At 39.6% G+C, this 12,571-nt stretch overlaps 1 protein-coding gene across 1 annotated transcript in view; it reads right to left on the reverse strand.

Annotated features, from left to right (window-relative positions):
- The window catches only part of DIP2C (disco interacting protein 2 homolog C), a 328,359-nt gene that overhangs the window by 16,028 nt on the left and 299,760 nt on the right, over nt 1-12,571 (reverse strand). Inside the window, exon 33 of the mRNA XM_026069254.1 lies at nt 11,118-11,179. Within this exon, the coding sequence (XP_025925039.1) occupies nt 11,118-11,179 (62 nt within the window). The remainder of the gene's footprint in view (nt 1-11,117; nt 11,180-12,571) is intronic.

Genomic DNA, 12,571 nt, shown 5'->3' on the forward strand with positions numbered 1-12,571 from the left:
CAACCTCAGCGATTCTGTGATTCTGTGACCGCTGGTGAGAAAGGGCTGATGCAGCCTGTGTGGATTTTCTGTAGTAATAGCAAAGATGGGGACTGCAGATAAGAGTGGGATCCTGGACTGGGGTCAGGACTTTGAACTCACAACTTTCAATGCATCTTCTCTTCACTCAAAATATTTTTACATATAGTATGTCCACATAAACCGTTCCAGAATTTACAAGTCAGCGAGCTCATTCTACCGAAAAGGGAAATATGAACCAAAGAAGAACATAAGCTCTGTCTTCCAAGACAAAATACCCCATACAAATAGCTAGCTCAGAAAAGGGAGGAAAATGGCATAGCTGAACACTTATGCTGAAGGGAAAATCTAGATAACAAAGAAGGGTTTCCCTGTATCATGCTGCTTTCTTCAAAGCAGTTTACTTCCCATCACATGATAAATTCAGATAATAGACAAAGACAAGTGAGACTGAAAAAAGGAGTTTTTGGATAGAGGCAACCTTTAGACAACAAAATGAACAACCCTTAAATCCTCTCTATGTCTAGGACATATTTTTAGAAAATCTTAATCTTGTTAATTCAATAGTCAASAAGTTCAATTAAAGAATTAGCACTAAATCACTTCCTTTAATGTAAAGACTGTTCTTCATTACAGACCTGGATTACACTTCATGTCCCAAATTCCCTGAGGTCAAGAGAAAACAGCTTCCTATGCTTCAGGTGGCTGAATAAAGAAGCAGAAAAGGTTAAAAAAGAATTTAAGACAATTCAGAAATTTGAAAAGGAACCAAAATGAGTCAGAAATTCAGAAAAGGGATAGTTAAAGCTTCAGAGATTTAAAAAAAGCAATAGTAATTTTAGCCTACAGGAATATATAAAAAAAATCCCATGTTTATGTCTCTCTTTTCAATCTTAAAGTACTTTAAAATGTTCAGCTTTCATTCTTTGTAAATTACATTCAATTTGTATAAATTAAATTTGTCCACTGTGTAAAGCACCATCCACCACTATTTCAGGTCAATGCAGCAGACTGCGACTCCAGAGAATTTAGCCGCCTTCTTGGCCCCAGCTCACATCTATGAGGCCACGCCAGGCAAAGTGTTACACTTCCCCGTGCCTCAGGTTCCCATTCGCAAAAATTGGCATAATGCTGCTCTCAGCTGCTGCCTTGCCTATTTAGATTACAAGCCTCTCAGGACTTGTTTATTGCTAATTGTTTTTATGGCACCTTTCATGATCATAAGTGTGATCTGTTGAYTCTGTTTAGTAACACAGGCTTTTTGTGTTTTATAATCCTTTATCTTCTCAGTTCTAATTGAGAAAAAGAAATAGGGAAAACATATAGGGAAAACTTTTGTTATAACAAATTTGGGGACTGAAAACCTTTTTATGTAACAGAAACACCCTATTTGCAACTAATAAATGATGGAAATGGTTTTATATTCATTTTCTGATTTCTCACAATATTTTCTAAGGTGAAATTTCTGAAGTCAAGTCCTTCGCTTTCACCTGCATTGCACCTTGCTACAAGCTTCAAAACTGATGCCACCAGACGAGCTCACAGAGCAGCACCTGCACTCCTGGGGAAGGACTTGCAGAAATTTCCCTCTGCTTAACAACCACTGGAGAGATTTCCTGAGCATGGAAAAGTTAACACTGAGCTATTTTTCAACTGAATTAATACTGCAGATCAGCACTCTGCAGCAAAAGTCAGAGTGCTGTGTATAGCAGGGCCTTGTACGCCTGAAGGCACTGAAAAGGGACCATCCTTTTCGCAGGAGACTTATTGGGAAGCTTGGCTGAGCCTTGCAGGAAATCTTCACATAAATAAGCTCATTTTCTGTGAACAGATGCTTCTAGCACATATAAATCTTAATGAGGATTTGTGAGACTGGAAACAAGATATTAAGAGCTATTGGAGAGAGCTATTTACGAGGATATTACATCTCTAACATAGTTAGTGAGGGATTCTTATATAAATATAGGATACTTTTACTGTTTTTCAGAGATATCCTTCCCGCAGCCTAATAATTCTGTATTCCTGCAGCCAGGGAAAGCAGTGATGCCAAGAGTCAAATGAGTGCCTGCGGCTAGCAAAGCCTCTGTGGGTCACAAAGATGATGGGAGCCATTTCCCAAGGGCACCCGCCAGCGTGGCACCCGCTGCTCAATTACTTATTCACGGCAGAGAACTGGCAGCGCGTGTCCTCCCACAAAGGCAGGCAAGGGAAAAAAAACACGGACGGAAAGTGAAAATGGTTAGGAAGCTGCATCTCTTACAGAACCTACAATAGGCTCTTTCCAAGTTTTATATGTATGTGTTGAGTATTTTTCCTTTCAAAACAGGTGTTTCTATGGCAAAATACACTCTAAGGTGGCAATATGGGAAGGCAGCACTTCTCCCTCCACTGCTGAAACACTACATGCACTCTGTACTAATCCCTTTGGACATTTTTAAAGACTCACTGTTTASTGCTCCATTAGTAGTATATACTAAAATGAGGGAAACAAAGCAAATTGTACTTCAAAATATACTAAACTATCTGTAAAATTCAAAAATATAATACATTTTGTCTTGAAAGAGAATGGAAGAATGAAAATCCCCTTTTTTGAAGATATTTCTGTAACTTCACGGTTAGACTCATGGCAGACTCAGAGAAGTATGGCTTGTAGGACAGAAAATTCCTTAATTTGTAATAAAACTCCCTTGGAAAGGTGATTTGCCAGCTTGCTTTATTAATTCCTAGCTACTGTAAGGAACAAGACTGATGATACAGAAGAACAGGAAACAGAGAAGCTCAGTATACTCTAAAATGAGAAATTCCTATTTTTCACAGCTTCAAATATTCTTCAGGAATAAAACTGCTGGTGTGTTTTAATAAGCAGGGATATTTTTGGAAAATTCTAAACTGATTTGTAAAAAGAAACAAAAACGGAACCATTTTCCAACCAGTTCTAGTATTAATGTTAGAAGAATCACAGGGAAGTGGCACTTGCAAACAATTACACAAATGTACATTTGCAGTACACCTCCTTTCCTGGATAGCCAAGGCTTTTTTCCTTCTTTCTACTATATACTTTGTATATATCACAATCTTCTCTTTCTCCTTAATCCCTCCAGAGAAGTATACCTGGAATTTCTCTGACTTACAGTTAGAGGTGAAGTATCCCAAACCACATCCTTCTGCAAAAACCACCATTAGAGCCAACTCTTATCATCACGTTTCTCTAAAATCATAATATTCTGACCACTTGAAGATGACTTTATCAAAGAAGAAACAGGCTTGTTTCAAGGGAGGAAATACTTCAAGGGCTAATAATCATTTCTTAGAAAGCACAGAAATTACTTTCTAGGACCCCCACCCTTTCTCATTCTCATAGCTCAGAGTGATCAGGAGAAGAGGGGTTGGTTTTTCATCTGAAAGTTATTGGATATTCGCCTCTTTCTCCTCCCCTGCCACTGAAGTTGGTTTATGCCTGGAAACCCAAAGCATCTTTCAAAGCTCTTAAAATAGATGTATTTACAATTTTTGCCGTAACTCTGGATCCTCTCACATAAACAGCATAATCCCTTATACAATGTTGAAARCAGTTAAAGCTACCCATATCAGAAGCTGCTCAAAGCTCAGAATAACCTGATGGCACTGCTGGAGGTAGAGCTCGACACACCACCACCTGCAGAAGAGCTGATTGCCCTCTTCCTCCATGCTCAGGGTGGAGAAGCACTGGTGGTTTTCTGAGGCCAATGATTTGTGAGGTCTATGTTTTGAACAGCTCACCATGTGCATAACACTTCAAACCTCAAAATACTCTACACACTTTACCTACTGAACATCACTGTAAGGCAAAAGGGGACAATACTACTACTACCACTACTACTACTACAACAACACTACTACTTTCAATCTCACACAGAGTCAATAATCGAGGCCTGGGATTTACCTGTCACTGGATTCTGTACACTATAACCCATTGCAGTACCTGGATAAAGCAKCACTCCCCAGACCACCAGAGAGCCTTTATTCAAAGTTTCTTTTTTGCTGCCATTGGTAAATTGCTTTCGAGTATGATTAATCAATGTTTCACAAAAGGTAACTATTTTACTGTCACTTGTCATTAGCATGTCTCTGCTGACATGTTTCCTCCCAGTCTCTTTTCTGTACTATGTGACTATAAAAGGCTACAAAGCACTGCGGTGGCTGTGGCTTAGATAATAACTTAGCTAAGTAGTTCTTTTGTCTGGTAACCCCCTAATAAGAGAGTATGTTTCAAGGTAGATGGAGTAGAAGTATTTGAGAATTAGAAAAAAGCTCCTGTGGTTTTGTTGCTCAGTATTGCTCAAAACTATATATACACAAGCTGAAAGTTTCAATAAAATATGGTAGAGCATGATAAACAACTGACAGCCAGAATAAAAGGCTATTTTTCTTTTCCTGGATGAAGTCTGAAATGTTGGAATATATTAAAATGAAGTCAAAGCTTTAACTGATTACTTTTGACAGAGCCTGCATTTTAGCTATTGAGACTGGGCTCAGTGTATAACCAACCTACAGAAATAATCTTAAGTAACTGTTTTCATGTATCTTCAAAACACTACAGCTGTTCTCTTCTTTTCTTGGAGAATGAGAATTAGAGTTTCCATCCCCAGAAAACACTTTTGTCGAGGAGATGGTGTCCACCACCAAATCTGGTGGAAGTTCAGAGCTCTCTGAGCACCCCACAAGTCCAGAAGGAAAGATCAGATTTAGCACAACATGCAAATGACTTCCTAAGAAATTAAGTCTACTAAGGACATAAGTATATAGAAGGATCACTTATTTTTCATTTTGAAGAGATTCACTAATTTTTACCATGCTAGGAAGATGTCAATGACCACATAAGATGACACCCATTTTTGCAGCGCCACAACCTATTTGTTTAATAAATACAGTGGGAAATCAGAGGAAAATAATTTGTTCTCCTGATGGAATGGGAATTTTTCAATAAAAGACTTTGGATAGCACAAGCCACACCATGAGTGGTAGCCAGGCATACAAAGAATAACTCGAACCAAACTATATCTTGGCGATTCCATTCTATCTGGCAATTCCCTAGATCTGGATTTGGCTCCCTGCTTGGTGCCAGCTGTCCCAGACTATGTATGTGACCAAGAAACTACCCATACAGCTCACATGTAGCTCAAAGGGCAATCTAGCCAAAGACAAAAGGGCTTAATAAACYCAATTCTTCCTTCGTCCAATCGTACCGCAAAATACAGAATTAACTTGCTGAAACTAGAATCATTTAAGCAATCATTTAATGCAACTATTATTTCACTAACTAGAAAAAAGGATTTTAAAGTTAGGATCAGTAGGATATGAGGGGTAAGTGACAGTACTGAAAAAAACCGAGAACAATGTTTATCAACACTGGTCAAAAGCCCTCATTCTTTTCATGCCCTCTTCATTCACGCCCAGTTTAGTAGAAAATGTGGATGTAGTCCAGTAATCAGTGTAAATAGAATTTGTAGCCAAAATAAGAGAAAACTGTCTATTACAACTGCATGCAAAATGATATCATCCAACTATTCATAAATACCACATCACAATATAATAAAGTGACTTTATTAGTGGATCTCTCCCTAGAAATCTAACCCTGCATCCCCTGAGTGCTCAGGAACTGTCACCACCAGCTACTGAACAGGGAGACTTGACCTTTTTACCAGCCTTTGGATGTAGGGGTAGATTGAACTGAATTTTTCTTTTTTTTTTTGTCCTTTTAAAATAAACTCTGATATCAAAGTAGACCTTTTCTATTCTGCAGCAGGACAACAGCATTCAGAATTCTGTTTTCTGTGTGGATAAGGCTTCACTATAGGAGAAAATATCAGATTGCAAGGGGATGCTTAACTTTACAGGACTTGTAGGAAGTTCCAACTTTAGGAAACCCTCTATACAACATTTTAACTATGAAAGAAACAGGTATGCAGATAATTTATTTAATTAATTTCCTGTATTAAAAATTGGGAAAAAAATTCAAAGCAGGTAAAATATCTCATTTCAACATTTTTCGTAATACTTTATTTCTTATTCATCCGAGCTTAGTTTCAAATTTAAGGTAATTTCAAAATTTAAACTAGGTCAAAAAAGTAAGATTGTGAAAATAGTTCAGTGATTCTAAGAAAAAATACATTTTAGAATATTTGCAAATATATTTAAAGATTTGAAAACCCAGACCTTCTGAAGAACACTTTAAAAAAAAAACCTTTTCCCTATTTATKTGAAAAGAGTATTTATTTTGGAATATGCATCAGGTTTATTCTCTATTTGATGAAGCGTCTAGTTTTGCCAATTAAAATTCTTTTCTACCAAGAACTAATCTACCGTCAAAGATGAGGAGGCAGTGAAATTTTTCTGCTAATATCAGAGATGTATTTTACCTGTTTAGATATTTTTAATCTCATACACACAGGCACATATCGCTTTAAAACATTCTGGGCAAATGGGATTCTTGGGCCTTACATTTACCTCTTTACTGCTATAAAAGCAGGGACTTGTTATACAAGCCAATAAATACATCTTGCAGTGTATATTGTATTTTGGTACAACGAGAAAAGCTTCTCTGAGTCTTTTCTTCCGAGCACTTCTCAGCTTTTAGTTGTTTTTAGGGATTTTGCGCTTAACCGCCTGAAACGCTTTCTGCGAACATGACTGACCCAAAATGATGATGGAGGGATGTGAAAAGCGGGAGAGTTCAGACAGTGTGACAAGAATAGAATATTTATATATTTATTCTCTTCCCCCCTTTTTTTTTCAGATAAAGTTGTTTTCTTTGGGGCAGTGGCAGAGGAACGCAGTCAATGGCACGGCAGGTTCCTCGTGCCCGGAGCTGCACTGCATCTGCCCTGGTGCAGAGGGGTGCACACGGGCCCAGCATGGGGAGATCGGGGGGACGCCTGGGCTCCTGTGCGTTGCCTTTTGGCTCTGAGTTAGTCTCTCGAGGCTGCGTTGCGCTGTAGTGCACGGCTGTATCAGCCGCTTGCGGCCAGCTCTGGGGTTTGCTGCTGCTTTTTTATTAAACAGCACAGGTGGCACTTGCCCATCTCTGCTGTTCATTCTTTTGGATGTCATCTTTGTGGGGCCCCTGGGGACACTGATTTTTAGAAAACCACTGAGATGACAAATGGAACAACACCAATGTGTTGCCGCCAATGGCACACAAGAGCTGGACACTACTCTTGCTGTCAGCATGTTACTCACTTTCCCAAACTGAAGTGTCCAATATAATTTCAGACAGCATAGGATGCCCAGGACACCTGATGTGGGCTAGCCAACACCACACAGGACCTACGGGAGGCCCTGCTGGAGGATCTGTAAAGTCTAAAATTGCACTAGAGGCTCATAGTCAGGCAGCTGACTCCTGTTTCGCAACTGAATCACGTTTCCAGGACCACAAGGAACAGCTGCCCCACCGCGCCGTTCCCTCTCTCGCACGAGACCCTGAGCCTCTCCTGGAGCGCCCAGCCCCGGGTGTATCCTGAACGGGCAAAACTGTGGCCGGACTCACAGGGTCACAGCTGCTCAGCCTGTGGGCACACGTGCAAACCCATCTGAGAACATCTAGCCTCGCCTCACCAAGAAGTAAACCATCAAAATCCAGGGGGARAGTTGAGAGGAAACGTCTAGTTTGGTCAATAGACCGGCTCTAGCCAATCTCTACCCAAATTACACATAGCACAGGTATTCTGATCTAAACCATCATAGAACAATGACATTTCCTTAAGCTGTGAAGTGTGCAAACATAATTACCAGGTAAGTTTGAAATAGATGCACTCAAGCCTGATTATTAGTTTTTACAGAAGTGAATAGGATATGAGTACTCAGAGTTGGACTACAGCTCCTTTTTAGAGCAACTAGAAAGCGAATCACTCAAAATGTTCTGTCTTTTTTAAGTTCTGGAAAATATTTTCTAAAATGTAAAAAACAAAGTTCTCATTAAGCATACAGTGTAATTTTTTCCATATGGTGGGGGACCAGCTGACCTGAGAAGACTCAGTGGGTTGTTACTATACACTCACAGCTACATACAACAATCTTTGACTTTTAGTTACTGCTAAGCAATAGTGACATGCAATTCCACTGAAATGGTTACARACAGCAAGTGTGAAGAGACTATATCAAATAAAGTTGTTTTCTCCCCTAATTTATGACCTAAGAATCTAATTCTAATTCCAAAGGATTGAGTAAATGAGGCAAGGCTTTAATCCATCAAAATAAAATCTACATTAGCACAATCTGAAAAGCCAACTCTGAAGATCATCATTCATGTTCTGTAGAACTCAGCCACTAAATATAAATTAATASACTGCAAAGTTTGATCTTGATAATGACACCAACTTCTCCATGCCATGCTAAAGCAGGCAGATAGCACAGCCATGGTATATGCAGCTTTTATGAAGAGTAAATCTTATTTTCTCTATATAAAGATAAGAGAAAAAAATATATACAAATATATCTTTACTGTTTATAAATATTATTAAATTATGAAATGATTCTTAAATCTTATTTTTCTTTATGTGTTTCTATGTATTTTTCTTCCAATAAATACTCTATAAATTTCTTTATTCTCTCATAAAAATTAATTCCAAATAAAGAATTAATCTATATTTTTCCTCCTTCCCCTCTATGGCTACAACTTTCCTTTAATGATTCAATAGATCTTTCTTCCGCACTTCAGTGAAGCTCATGGATATGTGTCTATAAAATAAAGTGGAAAGGAGTACAGGCCACTTGAGAGGAATATAGGGATGTGGCACTACTGGAGCARGTGCAGCGAAGGGCTACAAAGATGATTAGGGGACTGGAGCATCTCTCTTATGAGGAAAGGCTGAGAGAGCTGGGCCTGTTTAGCYTGGAGAAGAGAAGRCTGAGAGGAGATCTTATCAACGTGYACAAGTAYCTGAAGGGAGGGTGTCGAGAGGATGGGACCAGACTCTTTTCAGTGGTGCCCAGAGACAGGACGCGAGGCAACGGGCACAAACTGAAACACAGACGCTTCCATCTGAACATGAGGAAAAACTTTTTCACTGTGAGGGTGACAGAGCACTGGAACAGGTTGCCCAGAGAGGTTGTGGAGTCTCCYTCTCTGGGGATATTCAAAACSCACCTGGATGCAATCCTGTGCARYGTGCTCTAGGTGACCCTGCTTGAGCAGGGGTGTTGGACTAGATGATCTCCRGASGTCCCTTCCAACCTCARCSATTCTGTGATTCCGTGATCTGAGATAGCTGGGATAAACTGGAGGTGTCCTGCATCAGTGCCTGCAGAGGGAGCCGAGGTGGCTTCTGGAGGTCTACCTTTTAAATGGCTAACCTTAGATGGGATCTGTCCTGGCCACAGATAAATGCTCCACTTCCCACTTATTTTTCATAACCTAAATCTTTCATCTTCTCAAGTAAATCTCTGTTCACTGTAGAGATGGTAGGGTCACTTAACCACAATACCAGAGTGTTTTTTCCCTGGGCTCAGTATGAACATGGATCGTGTCTACACAGCACCGTAGCTGCTGGGCCAGGTAGGCCAGGTTTTCTACGGATGAGTTATGAATCCACAGAGGACTGATTAAACTGAGCATTATTGTTGGTAATAGTGTGTATAAAAGGAGTAAAAAAATGGTGAGAGAAATGAGTATCTTGCAGTTACGTTGTTCCACCCGCTGAACTCCACAAAGTACAAAAAGATACCTATATGTATATCTGACGTAACGATCCTATGCTCCCTTTATAGTTAATGGAATGAAGTGACCACATCTGAGCACAATTAATCTCACCCTAAGCTGAACACTTACAGCAGATCAGGTTAATCACACCCTAAAACTACCTGCTTGTCTGGCTGAAGGCAGTCCAGGCAGCTCAGACCTAAGTGTCCAAGCACACGCATGACAAATCCCTGTCCCTCTGCAGTCTGACACTATGACAGTCTGTAGGGAAAATATACACAGATTTGGTGAGTAAGTCTGCACCTTCTACACTGAATAGCTCATGCTCAGGTTAAAGCTCAAGCTGCGTCCACCATGTGTGGTGACAAGCCTACATTCTTGCTGGGATTTATGAAGTTTTGGGATATTCAGAGTGGCAGTTTGGGCCTGCACTGCCCTGGGGTTTTCACCCTGCAAGCTGACCCAGTCACTTAGACAGAGCCAAAGTTCACACTCACCTGAGGGGAAAAGATCTCTGCTGTTATGAAGGAAGAAAGAAAAAGGACAATGAAGCAAAAAAAGCCCTATTTGGATAATGATTTTTAAGGTACTGGGGAACACTTGATTMAATGATCACTTTTTCCAGAGTTAATAGAACACTGGGATTTTATTAAAAGAAAATTTTGCAAAGAGCCTGCCTGCTAGTCTTTTGACTGCAATATTGGAAAACTGAAATATATGTGCATATGTGCGTGGGTATTTTCTAAAATTACACATAAAATTACAAGTTCCCTTCCATGCAGAAAATTTCAGACCTCTCCCTACTAATGCTAGTGGTAAATTTTAGTTCTCATTTCTTGTATACGCATCTAACTTTAAAGATAGAAAAAAATTTACAGAGTTACGGAATGGGGTTGCTCACAACGGCTGAGCTCAATCAGCCATTGCCTCATAGTCCCACAGCATTAAGAATCACAGCAAAATCACTCTGCGGTCTCCCCTCTGGCTGACAATTCCCAACCAAGCAGAAACATCTCTGCAAAGTTCACCGGCCCAGCGGGGCTCGGTTTGTTAGGGATTGGGTAGGCTGCACTACCTGAATCAAGTGTCAGGAAACCCTGAATGCAATAAAAGCAGGGCATCATTTGGGGGTTGGACTAGGTGATCTCCAGAGGTCCCTTCCAACCTCAACCCTTCTGTGATTCTGTATGATATTATTAGTTATCACAGCACTCATGTCAGATGCCTCAGTTTTAAGAACATTAAAATTAATTAATTAACTAGCTAACATAAATACCTATTTCTGCTTGCTGGTAGGAGCTAGCACAAATTATTTAGGAGGATCAGCAACGTTTTGCGGGAACGTGAGGTGTCAAAGCAGCTTTTTTGCTAGAAACTTCATTAAATGTGTGCACTACAGAACAAAGAAAAAGGTGGTTCCGACCTGTCATGCCTCAGCGCCCTCATATCAACATACACTGTGGTTGGGTCCGGTCCAGACGTTCCCTGTAAACAACAACATCAACTAATCAAAACCGGAAGGCTAGGAGGAGGAAAGTGGGTTTTTCTTTTTTTTACCCCCCAAATTACTGAACATTCATTTCACTGCTAATTAGGCTAACAAAATGACAATTTATATTTAAGCTATTAGCAACCACAGCTCAGCTTTACCATATCAAGAAGAGCACCCAAACACATACCTACCGTGAGGTAGCTGTTACTTTGTGATTTGTAAAAACATCAAGCGGCTGWACTACTTAACCAAACAAATGTCAACACAGGTTTTACTTGCTACAGAAGGCCAAGTATTCAGCACATGGATACATATAAAAATGTTAAACATTTTGCCATATAAAGGAATGCAGAAATTGCTGAGGAGACATAGTTTAATGGCAGAAGCACATGGTCAGGAATGTGAAGCATGATTTACTGAGAATCTTCTATACATGCAACAGAGAATATATTTGAAGCTAAAGATATTAAAGGTAGCACGCATGACATGATCAAAGTGGACTGAAGATCTATAGGTAATTACTCTGTTCCTTTTCAGTCTTCCACAGCATAGTTATTYTTATTTTAAGTCACAATCTTTAGTTACTTGAATAACAGTAGGCTAATTTTATAGTTTTCTTTCATCCAGATAGAGTCTTCCAGGCCTCTCCATCCACAGCTTTGCTGCAGTTTTGTAACCTGTAATGTTTGTCCCTTTTCCAAGACTTTAAACTCATCACCTTGCAAACATCATCTGAATTTCCAATGCTCTGGGCTAGGGCTCTTTCCTTCGCTGCATACTTCAATTCACTGAGAAGCAAATGCTAGAAAAAAGCACAACTGCACTTGGGAACACCAGAAGTTTGGAAATTATCTTCCTATCAGACAAACTCACCTAACCCTGGGAAGCTACAGCTGCAGGAACTTCTTTATCAGTTGTTTAGCTTTTTACTAAATAAAACATCAGACAACATCAAATCCCATGACTTCTGTCCTGTTTGGGCTATATTGTATAGTACAACTCTTAACTTTAGAAATGTCTAGGGCTAAATTTTGTCTTTCTGCAATGCTRGCTGGTAGTTCCACAACTTGTTCAGGACAGAAAATTGTGATTAAGTTCCATAAATACACAACTTCTGTAACAAAAGGGGGAAAGAGTTACTACTAGCATTTTATACTTACTGTACAAACACTGAGAGTGACCCACCACCAGAGGAGAAAAAGAGTAATAGAGCTGCACATGCATGTTAGCCTCTTTAGCTTGTCATACACAATACAAGATACAATATCCTCTCTAGCTATTAACGACACAATTTTCAGTCTACTAATAAACTCAGCAGTGTAACAGACTAGTGCTGAGTGGAGAACTTATTTCAAATATGTGCAATGTTAAAAAAAAAAGAAAAA

This window comes from Apteryx rowi, unplaced genomic scaffold, assembly GCF_003343035.1.
Source record: "Apteryx rowi isolate R43461 unplaced genomic scaffold, aptRow1 scaffold_29, whole genome shotgun sequence".
Lineage (NCBI taxonomy): Eukaryota > Metazoa > Chordata > Aves > Apterygiformes > Apterygidae > Apteryx > Apteryx rowi.